The sequence below is a fragment of the Haliotis asinina genome, chromosome 15 (genome assembly GCF_037392515.1).
Source record: "Haliotis asinina isolate JCU_RB_2024 chromosome 15, JCU_Hal_asi_v2, whole genome shotgun sequence".
Taxonomy (NCBI): Eukaryota; Metazoa; Mollusca; class Gastropoda; order Lepetellida; family Haliotidae; genus Haliotis; species Haliotis asinina.
This window is the reverse complement of record NC_090294.1, coordinates 14,714,073-14,733,933: the sequence shown is the minus strand read 5'-3', so window position 1 is coordinate 14,733,933 and position 19,861 is coordinate 14,714,073. Positions and strand designations below refer to the sequence as shown.

General features: G+C 41.3%; 1 protein-coding gene across 1 annotated transcript in view; it reads left to right on the top strand.

Moving 5' to 3' along the window:
- The first annotated feature begins 786 nt into the window (after positions 1-786).
- Positions 787-19,861, top strand: part of LOC137265883 (tetraspanin-33-like) — a 29,082-nt gene continuing 10,007 nt past the window's right edge. Inside the window, exons 1-2 of the mRNA XM_067801343.1 lie at positions 787-1,163; positions 19,534-19,722. Of these exons, the coding sequence (XP_067657444.1) occupies positions 1,056-1,163; positions 19,534-19,722 (297 nt within the window). The 5' untranslated portion in view covers positions 787-1,055. The remainder of the gene's footprint in view (positions 1,164-19,533; positions 19,723-19,861) is intronic.

Here is a 19,861-nt window from a genome sequence, read left to right as displayed (position 1 = left end):
GACAGACAAACATATCAAGATAAGATTAGTATCACATATCAACAGCAAAACCATTTCACTATGTGAGATGCTTATTAAAGCTTCTCAAAAGGAGTGACGTTCATTGCCAACTTCGAGATTAATGTAAAATGTAAAAAGTTCCATGGAAATTCAAAGTTTGGACCGAAAGACTTATGTATGTTCTGCCCAAATTTAAAGCATGTTGTCAGATTTATAAGTATCTATGTAAAGATACCTCGACAGGAGAATAGGTTCGAATTATCAGTGTATTCCAGATATCGCATCTCGAGATAACGAGGTCAAACTTTAAACACGTATTTCAAAATTTGGATTGCTTTAGATGATTGGGTTGAAATAACATATGGAGTATCCACGCGGAAGCTATATTTTAGAAACAAGCCAGAGTATATAATACCAGGCTACAACACACCAGAGCATAACTGTATTTAATTCAAAACATGCCGAGATGGTGAGAGAATTCATATAAAGGTCAGAATTAGAACGATTTATATTTAAAGAGTAATTCGTACAACACTATTAATACGAGAGTTCAATTTGTAATTAACGCTTTGCATCTACACATGGTACTTCAAAGAAACGAAACACGGAAATATTGACGGTTCCCACGCTTGCAGTAGAGAGTAAATGTAGCTGTCAACTCAACGTCACAAGCTGACTGTCAACACAGCGTCACAAGGCTGTCAGGAGTTGTACTAATGTAGACAGAAACAACACCGTGAATCACAGAGCCCGTGGCAAGTCTAGTCGCAAGTCGCAGCGACCTCTGACCCTTAACCTGTGACCTGTTATCAGCGAGAGTCTCTTATCACCTGTCGGCAGTTCAGACCGACAGACAGACCAAGGAGGGATACCATCAGGATCCTCTGTAGAGTTAGAAGCTATATACAACATCCTGGGTTCTCACACAGTCAATACGGAATAACGTATGAGTGAAATATACATGATATTTACATGAGTGCTACATACATGGATACCACATATTGATAGAATATTGACACTTGTATATATCACCCCGGATAACTGACGATATCAACATGGTTCTACAAGAAGTGATAGAGCGGGGACGACGAAAGAGAAGGGATCGAAGTGCCGTCCCGTTTGTCACAAAATATATTCTGTTCTTCTGGAACTTTGCTTGCGAGGTATGTAATTTTCAAATATTTGAAATCTACATGTAATTAACGACTGTCACTCACTGTGTCGGTAGATGTTGCATAACAGCTCACGTTTTACACGTTTTACATTCAGTACATGTAACGTTTGCTGTGAAGTGTTTATACGCATATCACTGTAGCTGGGTTCATGCGAGTGTAAGGACAGGGGTCGCCCACGTTGGCGATGTTGACAACTGTAGAGATGATGACGTACACAGCTATCGCTGACAGGATATGTCCAGATAAGCACTGGTGATGTAATTCGTGATTACTATAATTGTAGTCGTTATTAATTAATCAAACACACAGAGGGATAATACAATGTTCATCACATAGAGTGTTATTAGTGACATTTAAATCGAGATTAGACTAATGCAAGATGGTTTTGATGATGTGAAGTACACTACCGGACAAAAGAAAGTATACATGTGAACAATGTATAGGCCCAGAATGTTATAAATGTTACCGAAACATCACAGGACTGAATTAATCGATGTTGAAAGTACCTAAACACTATTTGATAGCTGTATCAAATAATCATCATCAACTAGCCTTGCTTATTTGATTATAGTAATGATAATTTCTTTCGCCATCCTGATTTAGTTATTTTATTTGTCCCTACTGAAATGTTTTGACATTTATCAATCTAAAATATAATGACTGCACAAAGGACAAAGCATTGTCTCGGGACAACTCGGCTTCGCTTACGTCTGTGTCCGAATGCATCGGGTTTAGTTTCGCAAAGACTATCATGTATGTATTGACCCTGAAGGGTTCTTAGCTTAGGATCATAGGATCCTTTTGTATTAAGACTTCAGCAGTGACAATACAAACCTATTATTGTTGCTAATTGTCTCTCAAATCTTGTGTCAATCTGTATTGACAATGGGGACTAAGGCCTGAGGGGATGTATTACTTCTTGGCAGCATCAATCTAAACGACACCGGTAAGTCAACTTCAACCTCTTTATTCTCATAAAACCACCATCGGTGGTACAAGAGCAAAGGACATAAAAAAGCACATAGCTACATGGACGGTGGACATCTGGCCCTGAAGCTTTGTTTGTTGTTTAACGCCGCACTCAGCAATATTCCAGCTATTAGCGCGGCTGTAAATAATCTGGATCAGACAATCCAGTGACCAGGAGCATGAGCAGTGGGTATACGATGACGTGTGTCAACCACGTGTGCGATGTGTTAGTTACCATTTCCTCAGGCTTCAACGATGCGTTATCTCATCCGACAGCGGTGTATACATACTACCAACCAATGCTGTCATGCTATCAACCACCAGTGAACAGGTCCCGTGATGATTATTAGAAACTTGCCATAGCGTAACACGTGTCTGGTATGACAACACTCACTCACTTATAACTACTAGCGGTTAAACAATGCTATAACTAGTTTTTATATAACACTGATACAAATATGTCAATGTTGCCATCACGTTATTCCCGCACCGTTCCTGCAGCTTCCATTTCACGGCTTTATTCCTTGAATTATCCCTTTAGTTAATAAATGACACCAAAATGTTTCATGTTTAAACATTTCTACACCATACTGTACGTACACACGCACCTGAATAAAATTGGACCGTTAATCATAATGAATGCAAGATATTGATAACGCGGAAGAAATATCCGTTCATGAGGAAATTCGCTATCGCGTGTCCTATCTTGAGGTAAACATTCCATGTTCCTTGTTCATAATGAAATGAACAACCCTGCCACCTGCCCTTTATTATGTCAATTTCACAGCTGGCTGAATGAAAGGGCTTGACACCTGCTCCCAGTGAGCGAGTCCAGTTCAGACCATGCAGTTTTTATTGACAAATTCTTTCCTAAACTGCACAATACCTATGGATAATGCTAGTTTATGTATTTTATTGATTCAAACAAAAATCGATCGTGTGACAAATAGACAGATCTGTTCGGACTTAGTATTTTGTGTTTGAGTAAGAATATATTTGTCTGATTGTTTAGGATCTATGAGTGTGATAATCTTGTATCGGTTATATTGTTCTAGAAATGGCAAATTCCTTTAAGTACAAAACAAATGATATCGGTCCCCATGTAGGTGCAATCTATAGAGATTATTTTATGAGTATTTGTGCCATCCTTCTCGAAAGAGACTAGTATCTGTAACGAAAATAGAGGATACTAAACGACCTAGTAAAGTCGCGACATCAACATTAGCATTGTGACGTCACCACTTTGAACCATTTTGACGTCATACGTCAAGCGGTATTAAACTAGTGTAATATTGAAGTGAAAATATTACACTGCAGTATCTTCAACGGTCGAGTAATAAGTGATTGTAACACACGAACTCGTCCACAAACATCCTAGCACATTATAATTTATCTATTCCCGTTATTCCCTAATCAACCCGTCAAGATTTGGGTAATCAATCATCAACTCATCAACCCATGCTTGTCTTAAGAGTTGACTGTGGGATACAGTGGGCAGACTCGCTGACTTGATTGACACATGTCATCGTATCCCAAATACGCAGATCGATGCTCATGCTGTTGATCACATGTTTGGTCCAGATTGGATTATTTACCGTCCGTCGCCTTAAAGCTGGAATATTGCTGAGTGTACACTAAACTCATTCACGCACACACTGTTTCAACTGTCTGATATGTGTGAGTGATTGATAATAATGTTGGTACCTATGCCGAAATGTCGCACTCATTGCAATAAAGAAGTTAGTGACTGTCCATAAAACTTGGTTTTCCTTCCATACAAGTGAACTCTTGTTTCTGGGGTGACTGGTGCATGTGAGATTCTCGTCCCGCTTCGTCATAGGTCACAGTGACCTACCATCCCTTCACGGCATGTGGAGAAGTCAAAAGGATAATAAGTTCACTGATCTCAAAGATTTAGCGAGCGTGTTCATTCGGGCGAAATATGCTTGCTTCTTTCGTAGACACCCGGTGTCATATTGTTGGGATCTGTTTCCCGCCTGCATCATGGCGTTATCCTAAAACATCATCCGTGATGAGTCACGGCTTTACAGATACATCACGCCACTGTGAACTGCTTCGGGACAGGTCGAATTCACATGCACTGTTATAGACTCGGTGCTTTCAATATTTGCCTTATCATACCCTCGCCATTACATTTGGACTTGTGAGAAGACTCATATGGATGGTGTCATGACTGCTGCCTGGCACCGAGGTAATTTGCTGTGTAATGCCACACACAACAACGTTCCAGTTATATGACGACGTACTGAAAAATACAGTCTGAATCAGACAATCCAATGATTTTGTTAGCATGGATTCATGCCACCAGGAAGCACTAATAAATTGCCGATTCTGACCAAACTATCCATGAAGTTAACTGTGCTAAGTCCATATAAACCCTTTCGCCAGATTAACATCTAAAACAGCATCTGACAACACTTTTTCTAAAAGCAAGACTGTTAGGCTGTTAAATATTTTCTATTGAACACCCGGTGTCATGTGGTGTGGGCGTATCCTGCCTGTATCGCATGATCATGATCATGATCCTATCCTGCAGTCAGTGATGTACACCTTCCACTAACCGTTGCGGGGAACACGATTTTGAGACAAATCTCAACACCCGGTGTCATGTGACCTATCTCTCCTATTTCATGTTAGTATGTCAGTATCCCAACCGCTATCGCAAGACATGAGTCCCGTCTTCCCACTCTCGTTATCAGGGCGCCGGGTCGATCGTACTGTCATCGTATGGTTAACATTCAGTGTCATGACTCACAGAAACACACCCCACATGAAGCCAGGTTCTTCAGGATCATCTTAACCGTACAACGCAAAATGATGCTCACACTATTGACCACTAGTTTGTTTGGTGCAAGGACACGTGCTGACAAACCATCACGGCTTGAAGATTACAATGCTAAAATTACAATATTACAGAACACGTTGTGAGTGAGTATGGTTTTACGCCACTTCTAGCAATATTCCAGTAATATCACGGGGGAGGACGCTAGGAATGGACACCACACATTATACCCCGCCACCACCGGAGTAAAGACACAGTGGTTTGTGGGGTACTTGGCTCAGCTCTGGATGTTCGCACTTTGGGAAAATCCCCTGGGGACATTCGTCATATTTTGTTGCCTACATATATACCTCAGCCAGTAGTGGGGTCGTGAGTGGGACTGACTGTACTACATACCGACTTCTGATCTCAAATACCTTATCAAACACAACGGGCGACTTTGACAGTTTTAGTTACGATCAATATACTGTGAACAATAATACTAACATATAGGGCCACGACTGCGTTCAGATTGTGTTAATACTGTGATAGTCACGTGAACAAGTGAAACTAGTTAATCCTGTTCCTGTTTGGTATCCTTCGGAAGATGAGCCTGGTTACTTGTGTTGTTAGGGTGAGGAGGTCACTAGGTGCATTCTTGCTGCCACTTATGATAGTAACACTTTACTGTGGCTAACAACATGACTGCATTATCATTCGATGAAGTGAGTGAGTTTAGTTTTACCCCGCTTTTTAGCGATGTTCCAGCAGTATCACGACTTGGGAAACCAGAAAACTTTGCACCCCTTCGGCGGGACGAGCCAGCGCTTTAACCCTGGGTCCTCTACCTCACCAATGAAAACAACAGATGGAAAATTTACCTACTTTTCAGTGGAGTTTCGTATCATTGTTGTCGAATGATTAGTCGGAAACAGAATCTTAAATCTTTGCAATCGCCCTGATATTGCTGACATGATGCTTAAGCGGGGTAAACCTCCACTCACTCACTCACTCACTCACTCACTCACTCACTCACTCACTCACTCACTCACTCACTCACTCACTCACTCACTCGTCCCGTTCACATTAACCGTAATTTTAAGAAAAAGAAAGAAATGTGGACTTAGATTAATGTTACAGTGACGGTAATCCGAGTGCTGACTGAAGTAGAGGGAGGTACCGTTACATGACCGTGTACGCACGTCGACCTATATGCGGGATTATGCTGGATTAGGAAGAGATTAACTGCTCTATCTGGCGCGCCGGGACTACTAGTCTGTATCCGGGGGTCACTTTGAACTAACGCATTCTGACCGCCAGACCTCCAGACAGGATGACACAATTTTTTCAAAATGTCAGCGTCTAAAGAATACTGACATCTAGTAATATAATTTCGGCTACTGGCAGTCAATAACGTAAAAAAAGGAAGGAAAAACAAAAAAAACCAAACAATCCAACACCAACAAAAATCTTTAAATGTTTCCACTTTTAGGCAACATGTCATCAACATGTCTGCAGGTAGCGTGCAGATTACAATGTTAGCTCGACGCCCAGTTCGACTCCACGCATGAATACAACGTGGTGAGCCCATTTCCCGAGTCCCCGCCGTTATACTTATTTAAAACTTGCGGCGTAAAGCCATAGTCACTTTCTTCTGTAATCAATAAAATCTGAACCAGAACGCCCCACTGGTCATAAAACAAAGGTGTTCTGGAATAAAAGTTATTAGGCAGTCCGTTTTCTTCTTCTATTCTTCGAGGTTTTCGTCGGCTTGCTTCTCTTAGTCTCTGAATACATTATAGTTTTTTTAAAAAGTAAATCCTTTTAAATTGAAGCCCTAGGGAGGTTGGAGATTCAGAACCTGTGGAGTGAGTGAGTGAATTTAATTTTACGCCTCACTCAGCAATATTTCAGGGGTCTGTAAACAACCTAGTGATCAGCAACAGAAGCATCGATCTGCGCAATTGGGAACCGACGACGCGTGTCAACCAAGTTAGAAGCCTAACCACACGAACCCGTTAGTCGCCTCTTACGACATGCGTAGTCGCCTTTTGTGGTAAGCATGGGTTGCTGAAGGCCTATTCTACCCCGAACCCAGAACCTCAGGAAATCAACACTTGCTTCTTTTGGGGCTTTTGCATCGCAGAAAGGGTTAGGTAGTAAGGGAAAATATTACGGGTCAAGAACTGTGAGACAGATTACATCGTAAGCTGTTAAAGGAATTGCATTCCCCTCAGTTATCGTCATAAATATTCCAAACAAATGCGTGTTTAAGAATATCCACAGTCAGTTAGAGTGAGTGATTGAGTTTGGCTTCACATCGCTTTTAGTAATATACCAGAAATATCACGGCGAGGGGTACCAGAAATATACTTCTCGCGTTGTATCCATGTGGGGAATCGAACTCGGGTCTTCGACGTGACGAGCAAACTCTTTAACCACTAGGCTTCCTACCGCCCAGCAGGTATTTGCAACAAATTATTATTTTACATAGGTTGCATGTCTCTAATGTCTGTGGTTGAATGGTTAAATCCAATGAAACAAGCACGATTTTTGTTTGTCAAAACTAAACCTGTTTTCTTCGGTTTCATTAACGTGGTTCGCGTCTATCAAGAAGGAAGTCTACGCACATGTTTGCCGATGTCTGTAAAACAAAAAAAAAACAGATAAGTTTTAAATGGAGACGCATTAGAAATGGTTATCACAATTGTGATCCGGGTCCCGTTCCTCAAAGCGTTCGTAGCCCTACGGCATCGCAAGTCTATGTTAAAGTATGGGAGTTACGACAGTCGTAAGTCTATGTTAAAGTATGGGAGTTACGACAGTCGTAAGTCTATGTTAAAGTATGGGAGTTACGACAGTCGTAAGTCTATGTTAAAGTATGGGAGTTACGACAGTCGTAAGTCTATGTTAAAGTATGGGAGTTACGACAGTCGTAAGTCTATGTTAAAGTATGGGAGTTACGACAGACGTAAGTCTATGTTAAAGGTCACATGCAACGTAAAACACAACTTTGCAGATTCTGGTACCTTTTGGTATGCACTTACCGAAACAAATCATAAAAAATGCCAATTCAATCTATAAAGTTGAAAAAAACGCGATGAAAAAAAAGCCCGCGAAATCGGAGTTCAAACGTTTCAATAAATTCCCCCCAGCGCTGGGGGGAAAACTGGTTTCAACAGCTGTGCTGCGCTGCGTCCATAACGCATGCGCAGTGAATAGATTCGCGGAGCTTGAAACAGTATGCATACTGAGGTCGTGAGCAGTAGTCTAATCTTGGTTGTGTACACAAACAAGTAAATAATCTACTTGTTACGTAAAAAAAACCATGTTGATTGTGGTGAGCAGTCTCTGTCACAGAGAAAGCTCAGTGTCTGGTTTATTCACACCTATATGTCTGCCTGACTGTCTGCTAAAGACAACATGCAGTACACAGCTTCAATCATTGACCACGTGCGATTTGAACTTAACACCTATCAGACTATACGACATAAAGAAAATAAGCTGATTTATGACTCGTGCACCCGAGTCCCGTCTCTGCCACATTATGTAATTAGGCACGTGTGATACACATGACATGTTTTTTATGTCTGTGGGTTGTAAACAAACTACATCCATTTTTTTCGGATGACTGGATCTGACGGAAACTGGTGCAAACTCTTGTCAGTTTCAAGTCCTGCTTTGTACTTGGACGAATGACAGATTCCAGCCGCGCAGTAGTTTACTATCTCTACTGACATGATTTTTTGACAAATTCAGAGAATATGTATTTTCCAAAACCAACATCTCTATATACATTCTTCATGGATAACGACTTCTTTTAGTGTATATGATTTTGGTTGACAACAGTATATGAATCCATACTGAAACGACGGATCAAGTACACTAAAAGAAGTTGTTATCCATAAAGAATTTTACTTTCTGGTGACTGGCTATACTTCTAAAATGCCCATCACACAGATCATCTTTCTGTACACACAATGAAACCTAGCATATCAGCAAATGAAACAGCCAATCGGAAGCCGTCGTTTCACTTGAGTGCATATCCACCCGCTATGACTGGGTTCGGTCTCCCGAGGGCTTCGTTTCGAGGGAAGTAAGCCCAAGTACAAAATATTGCACTTTTGAATCGCGATTGTACGCTTATAATTGTGTTTATTTGTTTTTTTAAAAGCAGCAGTGTATATTATATGTCATGAATATGTGATAAATGTGTTTTAATTATGTTTGATTTTTGGGTTGCATGTGACCTTTAAAGTATGGCGCTCACTCACTCACCGTTGCGCTACGGCCGCCTTGAGGAACGGGACCCTTGACCGTAACTGGTTAGATTCTTTAAACGACCGTTCTGAGTCCTATTTTCTGAGTTCTGACTTCCCAGTTACGTTTTGAGAACTTTTGTATACGGGGCACGACTGTATTATGATTATGATTTAGATGCACGCCTGACAATGTTGTTGCCCCACTCAACATATTCTCCTACCTATAGAATTATTATCGAATTTGATGCACAGTTGCATGGGGACCACACCTGCCGCCAAACCGCGTTGCTATCTGCTCTATTCAGATGTTACAGTCGCGTAAACAAGAGAAACTAGTGGATCCTTTCCCGGTATGGTGTCCTTTTAGTGTTGTACCAACTAAGCTAACACACTATAAAATATTACGATAATAATGTTCAAATTGGCGTCAAACAAGATCCGTTCACTCGCTCTATGTAAATTTAAGTGCTTTACCTATTTTACATAACGTCGCCCCCTCGTCTCCTCACGGATCTGTTCCTGTTATTTGTGATTGTGAAGTATTTTCACCTGTACCCTCACAGTCGGCGCTGCGTTATACATTACGTAAATGGATACAATACATGCTGCTTCCTCTGTAAATACACTAGACTTGTGTTTAAGTGACGATGCGCGTCGTCGTTTAGAAGAGGCGGCGAGCTATCTAACTTCTAGGCGGGGTGACTCGGTATTAACGCCATCAGCTTACGGGAGTCTTTGAGAGGCACACGCCAGGTAAACAGTCCCCGGTCCAGGCCTAGTGCACGTTGACATACTGGGGAGGGCACAGATAGACGATCGTTCGCGTCAGCATGACATTCGATCAGTGTATATAAGACATTTAAAGGCCAATCTGTTTTTGCACCTGCGTTGTAGATAAACGACACGGTAAACCTGAACGGGTGTAGGGTCAACCTTTCTGAGTTATGGAATGAATGTTGTCATTCGCCGCACTGAAATATTCGTGACAAAGAGCCATTTGGAGCCTGCTAATTTTCAAGGATTGTGAGTAAATTGTAGTTTAAAGCAGCTTCATTTGCAAGGAGGAACATCTAGTGATGTGAGTCTTTTCGGCAACCAATCTCATGTCATCGCGCAGAGCACAGCACCGCACAGGCGTCTCGCCTCACCTCGCATCGAATGTGTTCTGTTACTTTGTGGCCGTGGGGTAACCAAGTGATTAAACAGTTAGCTTGTCACGCAAAGGACCTGTTTACGATTCTTCACGTGATTCTCCACATGGGTACAATATGTGAAGCCCATTTCTAGTATCTCGAGCCGTGGTATTTGGAAAAAGCGACGTAAAACACAACTCACTCACTCACTGTAATTATTACATTACTTGGTAATCTGGACCTCTGGATCCTGATGGATTCGTCACGTTTATGTAGCAGGCAAACCTATCTGTCATTAAATATCCGTTTAATAATGTCAACTCAAATCTCGCCGTAATAACCGTTTTTTGTACATTGATATGTAATGATAAATCACATTATTTCATTTCAGTTTTTGTTATAGCTATTTTCCCAGATTTGATTTATAACACACATATAACACGTTTGCAAACAAATCCCCACAAACGATACAGAGAATGTGGCTAGGGAATCTGCATCTTATAAAGTGTTTGTGTCCTGCAGCAATGATTTGTCTCCTCATAAAACGTATTTCACATATTTTTTAATGATGATAACATTTCGAACAGTTATGGCACTACGCATCACCAGTTTTCAGTGAACCGACAGGTGGCGCTCATTCAGTTCTGTGTAATACCCTGGGGTTGTCGACGTGCCCGTGTGAACTTGAGACTTAATGACCAATAAAATGGGCGACTTTTTGACAGTTAAAACGCCAGTTTGATGACAAATATGTCATATATACTTCATCGGGTCGTGTCAGTATCGGAAGGGGGTTTGTCCAGACCAAAATAGGACAATTATCGTCTACTGATTTGATAATGTTAATAGTCAAAACATTCGTAAGAATGAAGATTTAACTAATAACATTCGATAGAAAACGTCATTTTATTGCGGGTGTAAATGGCACAATGAGTTTTTAGTTTATCCCTGAACTGTGAAATATTGGGTTACATGCTGTTTGTTCATGTTAAACAGGGTGATTCTTTTCTGACATTGAGTCCCACTTTGTTTGCATGTTGCTTGACATAGCTCTAAAAATATTGTATTGTAATGCTACTGTATGAGACCGTTCTATTAGAGACCGCATCTGACCCAGACAATTCTGTGATTGATATCATGAGCATCGACCTATAAAACTGGAAAACTGTGTCATGATCCCGATCTTACGAAAAGCGCACTCGTTTCGGAATGTAAATTCTTCATTGACTGAGAGAGTTTAGTTTTACGCCGCGTTTGTCAATATTCCAGCAATAACACGGCGGGGGACACCAGAAATGGGCTTCTCAAACTGTACCCATGTAGGGAATCGAATGCGTGTCATCGGTGTGACGAGCGAACGCTTTAACCGCTTGGTTACTCCACCTTCCAAGCGTAAAGTGGTCTACATATATACAGTGGTCTGTATATATATACTATGTAATTGTAGGATAGGCTACTGCCTCATTAAGAAACTGTTAAGCAAATTTGTAATCCGATCGTATTGCCATAAGACAATCATTGTCACTCGTGTGTGTATTTGTATCGTGGATGTTGGTAAACAAACAGCTCAATATTGACGTCATTAGTAAGAGTGAGCCAGCTATTGATGAGTAAGAAACACCGACAAGGGGATCAGTTTCTATCTCAATTGCCCAAGTCACAATTTCCTCCACATCTACAAGGTATCAGTGACACCATGGCCGAGATACCAAGGCTATTGTTTACCCACCATGTTTCATAGGTGATCTGTGATTGACATGTGTCAGCTGTGTGTTCATACGAGGGGATATCCCTTGGGGTCTGGTGAACTGTGCCTATGTAATGCCGCGCCAACAACTGTGCGATGAAACCTGATTTCTCAGTTCATGCCTTCTTATAAGGACAAACCTCATGGATAACAACTTCTTTATTTCGTGAGTGCGACGTTTTGATACAGATTCTTGTACCGTTGTGAAGCAGGAATGGAAAGCTAGTTGTTATACACGAAGTGTATCTTTATTGTACTTCCAAATTTCGGTGCCACTCATAGAAGTCATGCCTTCGAATGTTTGTCAATAGCTAACGTATTGCGCCCCATCACAACTGACACATTCCATCGTCTCTGTAAAATCTATCAGTGTTTCATCTATATGCTTGACATAACTCAAGTTTTCACCTGGTTTCCACAGTGGCTGTTTCTGCTGTTTGGCAATACAGTACTTGGAAGTTGCCAAAACCGTCATCTGTCCAATCCGGCAGGTTGTCAACACTGGCATAAAGCCACTGTCCCCTCCTTACCACCCTCACCCACTACCTACACACATATCCTCCCATACCCCAGTAATTTCTACTATAATGGCGAGGACAATTGCCATCAAGATTTCATTTGAGAAAGTGAATGGGGGTTGTCCCAAATTTAGATTATAAAAAGTCAGTGTCTTCTTGATATATTCATATTTTGACTTTGATCAGCTTGGCGAAGAAAATGAATTATATTTTCATGTATTGGATGCCATTTGTACTGAGTGGCAATTGTATAAGGGAGCAACTGTCCGAGACCCCCTTTTTCCAATAGGTCGATGCTCAGTCCTTCTCTTAATCTGTACAATATGAATCTAAATGTTTCAACATTCTTGGTCCACCACTAGTTGATATCTTCCCCCTCCTACTTAAAATGAATGACAAATACGATCGTTTGTTTAGCAGTAACAAGCTACTTTGATGTCAGTCTTTCGTTGGACAAGTGCTACCTGATTCAACCGTCTGTTTGGCCGTACCTGGAAACTTCAACCTCCTGCTTATCAATATGCGACTGCATCGACAATTGACGTCGGGCATACTATAAGTTGCCGTACAGCCCATGTGCGTTTAGCTGCATCAGCATTGTTCCCGATAGCTTTTCATGACAAGCCATGTTAAAGCCAGGTTAACCCGATCACATACCTGCAACTCATGAAGGTCCGGATTAGAATATTGGCTTTCAGTAACCCATGCTTGTCGAAACGGGCGACTAACGGGATCTGGTGGTCAGACTCGTTGAGACATGTCATAGGTTCCCTATTGCGCAGATCGATGCTCATTCTGTCCATCACTGGCTTGTCTGTTCCAGACTTGATTTAAAGACTACCTCCTTATGATTGGAATATTGCTGAGTGCGGCTTAAAACTAAACTCACTCACTCACTCAGTACACATCTGCAATGCGCAGGTGACTGAAAGTAGATAACATGTCAATATCCACATATCAGTGAGACGTCGTATAGGGTAACCGCGTCGTTCTTGAGCAATTTTACAGAAAATACTTGAAATCTTCTGTTACCATGGAAACTGGCGTTGGATTTCTGGGAACATGACTAAGAAACACGTATGTATGTTGGGGCACGGTTCCTTTATACAACGTTAATCCATTTCTTTATGACACTACCTTATCACAAAGGAATGATATAACAAAGTCTTTACCGTTTGTAATGTTTGGATTGAAGTACGGATAAGAAAAGAATTGTTACGTGACTACGAATATGAATCACGGTCACGTGCACGATGTGGGAATGGCTTCTCGGGACAGCCAATTTGCAGTGCAATAGTACATTACTCTGTAAACATAGAAAATTCGTTAAGAAAGCGTTACGATTAGCAAAGGGTCATATAGATGGAAGTAGGGTTGATTTAATGGCACCATACATCCCCATGCCTTTGATCTCCTGTAGATGACACCATTAACAGTCGACCTGTAAGTATCGTGACAATCTGTCACAAAGCCTATCTCATTAATTACAACTTTAGGTGACATCATATCACTGATCAGTAAGCTTGTCACCTCTGATGTATTACTTCGATTCGTACGAAATGATGACCACTAGGTGACCTCAGCAGATGACCGCTTGCCCGCTGTTACGTATGGACATGTTGATTAATACATTGACCTTGACTGACCGATCATATACCGGCTTATGCTGATCACCCCGTTTCGTTGCAAACGTCAGCGCGTGCTATGTTTCCCACGGATGTTCACGTGTAGCACAGTAGATAGCGCTGACCTGTCGCGACGATATCCGGGCCAGTTCCTGACATTCTGAACTCCTCCTCACTGTAATCGCACCGCTACTGTCATCTATCTCAAGAACTGTTCTCAGTATCAAACTTCAATGATACAGAAAGATAAGTTAAAAGCTTCCGTGAGGATGTGTTTTTTATTGGTTTCTGCACATTTAGTTCTACAGTTTTTCCTATTTTATTCTGCATGTGTTCTCATTCAGGAACCAGATGGCAATGTACAAATTCTGCTTAGGCCATATTTCTTTAAAACACAAACAGAAAAAAAAAACAAACAGAAAAAACAGTCACAAGTGATTTTCGGCGCAATCCCTACATGCGTAACAACATGATGTTCATGTTCATGATGTCAGTCACTGGTTTGGTCAAGGCTAACTGGTTATGTCACATTCATAGCTGAGACGCTGCTGATAAACTCATTAAACAGCAAAGAACAATTAACACGGTCAGTAAACCATATATGTTACATACGAACAGATATAATAAACTGTTTTGGGGGACGTGAGCTCTTATTACGCTTGTATATATTTTTGTCGAAATACGTATAACGAACTGCGGTTATACCGAACCAAACTTTGCAGTGTCTTTCGTTGTAACCGTAGCTTGCAGTACTTCCAGTTTTCTTCCTGCTTCAGTCAGCATAACGTGGCATACTTACAATAACGGACAGACTGACAAAATACCTAACTCACAATTTGAATTGCAAACATATGCCAGGTGCTTTGTGAGTGAGTATTAACAATATTGGAAACTTCCTTGTGTTGCTGTTAGTTTCTATAACACTGAATATTCATGACGGGAAGTGAAACGGTTGGACATTGATCCCACATTTATCGATTAACACTGGCCATAACTAACATCCCGGGTCGACTACGCCCATTATAATGGGGTTCTCGTGTAATATAATTATTTCAACAAATCATGCGATGTAGTTTATGGAAATTAGTATTTACTAAGGTCCGGTTTCCTAATTCTATGACACATTTTTGGAGCGAATTCGCTGGTAGCAGTGAGGCATTAGTGCATTATTACTCTTCATAGTTGGTAATTAAAGTCTGTAAGGTGAGAAGCACGATGTAATAGGTAGGAGACCTTCTGTTTCTGCTCGATGCGGTGATCAGTGGCTGTATGGAGAGGTTGGGACTGTGGGTTAGTTTGTAGCTTGTCGATATCATAGGTTGGGCCTGTGGGTTAGTTTGGAGCTTGTCGATATCATAGGTTGGGCCTGTGAGTTAGTTTGGAGCTTGTCGATATCATAGGTTGGGCCTGTGAGTTAGTTTGGAGCTTGTCGATATCATAGGTTGGGCCTGTGAGTTAGTTTGGAGCTTGTCGATATCATAGGCTGGGTCTGTTCTGGACTCTTACTCTCAAATGTTTATTTACGTCTCATTTGTGTACATAAAAACAAATCCGTAGAACATCATAAACAATGCAAAGGTTCAAACAAAAGTTCACAGCCAATCGCGATTTACGAGAAACGATGAAAGACAAGTATAATGATTCATAATAGGTATAAGATATATGGAAAAGATAACTGTGTAAAAGCTCCGCTTGGCTGAAATAGAGTGACAGGTGCTGGCGGTATAAGAAATCTGGTATTGTTATGTTGGGGTTGTGTGTACGTCAAGGAGTCTGTGTTTGTTCAATAATGCGCAATATTCTAGATACATGGTGGCTGATACATGGACTCTGCTTATGTTCTGTATATATATACCAGACAATCCAATGATCAACAGCATGAGCATTGATCAGCGCAAGTGGAATACGATGACACGTGTCAACCAAGTCAGTAAGCCTGACCATCCTATTCCGTTAGTCGCCAGTTACGTCAAGTATGGATTACTGAAGGCATTCTAACACGGGTCTTCGCTGTTAAGTAGGGACCAGGTTTACAGTTAATAGCTGTGTTTGTGCGTCGGTCAAGTGCTTAAAGGAGTCTACAGTTGGTTATTTGTTCGATGTCAGGACGAACAAGCTGTTAACGGCGACAGAGTTAGGATTTTGATTTATTACTCACGTCAAGTACTGGAAAACGAACACAGAGTGACATATTACGTAAAGGCGGGTTTTGATGTGGAAGTGGTCTCGACATTGTGGCAGAAGCAATACGCGTTAACCATTCCATACAGGGGACACCCTTTAAACCAGATAGTGTTGATTCGGCAATGGTGGCGTGTGAGGCTTAGATATGGAATCCCATTATGGGCATTGTCGCTATAGCATTGTCACCTTGTAGGTGATTTTTTTATTCAAATCTCGACAATGTATGGAATACTGTAAGAGACATTCTCGCGATCTCGAATTCTCGTACCGTACTTTTGGTATTTTTAGCTTTCCAAAGGTCGATATCGCGAGGTCGCGAGAATATCCCTTACAGTATCCTTTAACAATGCGACATATCGATAATGCGACATATCGATAATGCGACATATAGCCAAAATTTCGCTTATGCTTACTCTCATTGTCGCTCGTTTTTGCCATCTTTTTCGGCGAGAACACGGCAATATCCCTTCTAAGATTCCGTACTGAGATGAATCGTGTACGCTGTATTCTTGTATGCGCTGAGGAAGAACGTGGAAGTTGATGTTGATGTTTATTATAGAATGACGATTATGTTTGATCGTATACTTACTGACAGTACATAGACCCTGGTTGAATCACCAAGGTACACAGTGAAATAACCGGGCGTAATCTAAGTTATACGTTCACTTTCCGCTAACTTGAAGGATCTGTTTTAACTATTTTAAAAATCGTAAGCTAAAGTCACTGTCCCTCAGAATGTTGGCCAACGCACTGAGAGTGCGCCAAGAGATTACCTCAGACCAGGAAGTTTGCAAGTTGCTGATAACAGCATACAATATCCTTGCTAGGTGAAAGGGCGACCTGTATACGTCAGAGAGTATCTCGTGACATATGTCTGACATATAGATCACGATGTATCCCAGTTTTAGTTTGTTACTAACGGGTTCCGAAATAGATACTGTCACGCTTTTTGGAGTACAGTTCTCGTCATCAGTGTTTGACTTACGGGTGTCTCGTCAACGGTCACGATATTGCCTCTTTAAAAGGCAGCATATGTACGTTACTATAGGTTATGATGCATTATTGTCTCTTGACCTGCTTATATGTTACTATAGGTCTCATGTAGGGTATGCCTCCATTGGGTAAGTGACTAAGCATGGTTTTACGCCGCATATAGCAATATACCTGCATTAACACACCTGGGGACACTAGAAATGGGATTCACACTTTTTACCCATGTATGGAATTAATCCAAGGTCTTCACTCTGACGAGCGAACGCGTTAGCCACTAGGGTACCCCACCGTCCCCTTTGGGGTAAGACAAAGGGTGTTTGTATGTGGTGTGGGACAGTGGGGTATCACGAGGGTGCTTCTTATTTAGGGTATGACACAGGTATTTACTTTAGGGTGTGACAAAGATTATCTTCCTAGATGGTATGACACAGGAAGAAGTAATGTACGGTAGGTAGTCTACGGGTTAAAGAGTTTGATCGTCGACCCAGGTTCGATTGTACAATGTATGACGTTCATTTCTGGTGTCCCTCGTCGTGGTATTGCTGCAATATTGCCAGAAGCGGAGAAAAGCTAAATTCACTCACTAATGTAGCGTATGACACAGGGTATATCGTTATTATGCCAGACAACTAAACAGAGCATGTCTGACAACCCCATCTTTAGTACAGAGCTGACCCTAACTCACTTAAACACCCACTAACCGACCACTACAATGATTATGCACATGCTACTTCCGTTTTACATATGTAACGTCAAGATATCTACTCGAGCTGACGCGTGTCTCCAACTTCCGGCTGTGTACATTAGGAAATAACATGACGGGATGGTGAGTGTTGGTCTCCAAAATTCCTGCAATATGGCGGCCAGTCGGATGATCGGTTTACTGGAGGTATAACTGACAATGGAATGCAGACGGGTTCTTTCATTGTACATAAACCGAACAACAATAATAGGTATCTAGAATATATTCGGGATAGTGGTTTTGTAGTGAATTACATAAAAACGTTCCCAACATAATATATGACCTCCTCTTGAGTTAAGTACATATCTATTAATATCATTATCACTCAGCACACTTTGCTTTTCGCACAACAACTAACTGTTTATATTGTCAGACTCATTGACTTGGTTCAGGAATGGCATCGTTTCCCACTTGCAAGGTTCAACGCTCAAAGTGCCAATCACTGGATTGTCTGGTTCAGACTCGAGTATTTATAAACCAAACAGCGTTAAACAAAAACAGTTCTTTGTCTATTTAACGGACACACAAGCGATTAAAGATCTCGTCTTCGTTCCATACTGTCATGAGGATAAGAACCCAGTCACCGATTTAAAGACCCGTTCCAACACTGTGGCGTCCCCAGTGACATGGGGACAACAGATAGCTTGTTTGTTTTAAATGTAATTGAAAATACAGAGAACTGTCGTTACTTTTGATTATACATATTTAACCGTCACTCATTCCTGCAACAGCTTGTACAAAGATATGTAGGACAGTGTAAGTTTGTGTAATTATATGTTGGTTCATTGAAGATTCGGATGAGAAATGAATTTACAACCACAGACCCCTTACTTACCTAATATGTTCTAAATGCGTGTCCCAAAGGCTGTTTATTTCAGAGATGTCCGAGGCAACTATACAACAGTTATCCAATTTGCGAATTGTATTTTATAATTGGAAACGCTGAAACTGAAACAAAACCATGTGAAAGAATCCGTGTTGACTTTACGCCGACACAGTTAGATTTGTGGGATGTGATATCACTACCGTAAGATATTTGCAGATTCTTGGGTAGTTCTGTTAGATGAAGCTCTATACTGTCACGCCGAAGGTCCTGGTTCGAATCCCAACAGGTGTACAACGCGCGAAGTGCATTTCTTATACCCTTGTCCTATTGCTGGAATAATCAACATTGAATAAAGCTGCATTGAACCTAACTGCACCATATGTCTTATAAATCAAAATGATTGCTGAGTGCGGTGTAAAACTAAACTCACTCACTCACTCACTCACTCACTATAAATCAAAATGCTGCGGCCACAAAATGTTGAGGCATGCTCTCTTACTCAATGTTGCAGCTTCCAATGTTCGTAGAGTTTTGCTAATTGGCGACATAAAATAATACTCACTCACTTATATTGCAGCTTGTCGGGATAGGAATGGGAGCCGTTGGAGCCTACATCCTGGCCACCAAACACAAACTGGTGACGGACGCCATCGACTTCTTCCTCGACCCTTCCTGCGTCTTGTGTCTAGTTGGGTCTACGATGACCTTCATTGCTTTCTTCGGCTGCATGGGCTCGCTCCGAGAAAACACAGTGTTCCTTAAAATTGTAAGTTGTTCATCTGGCAGGGGCGTACCTAACATTATGAAAAAAAACCCACAACCTCGGTCATACCTATGATACTTTGATAGTTGTTACAATGTTTGGGTAAACCCTCAGTACTATATTATAAGTTGTCCACTGGTCC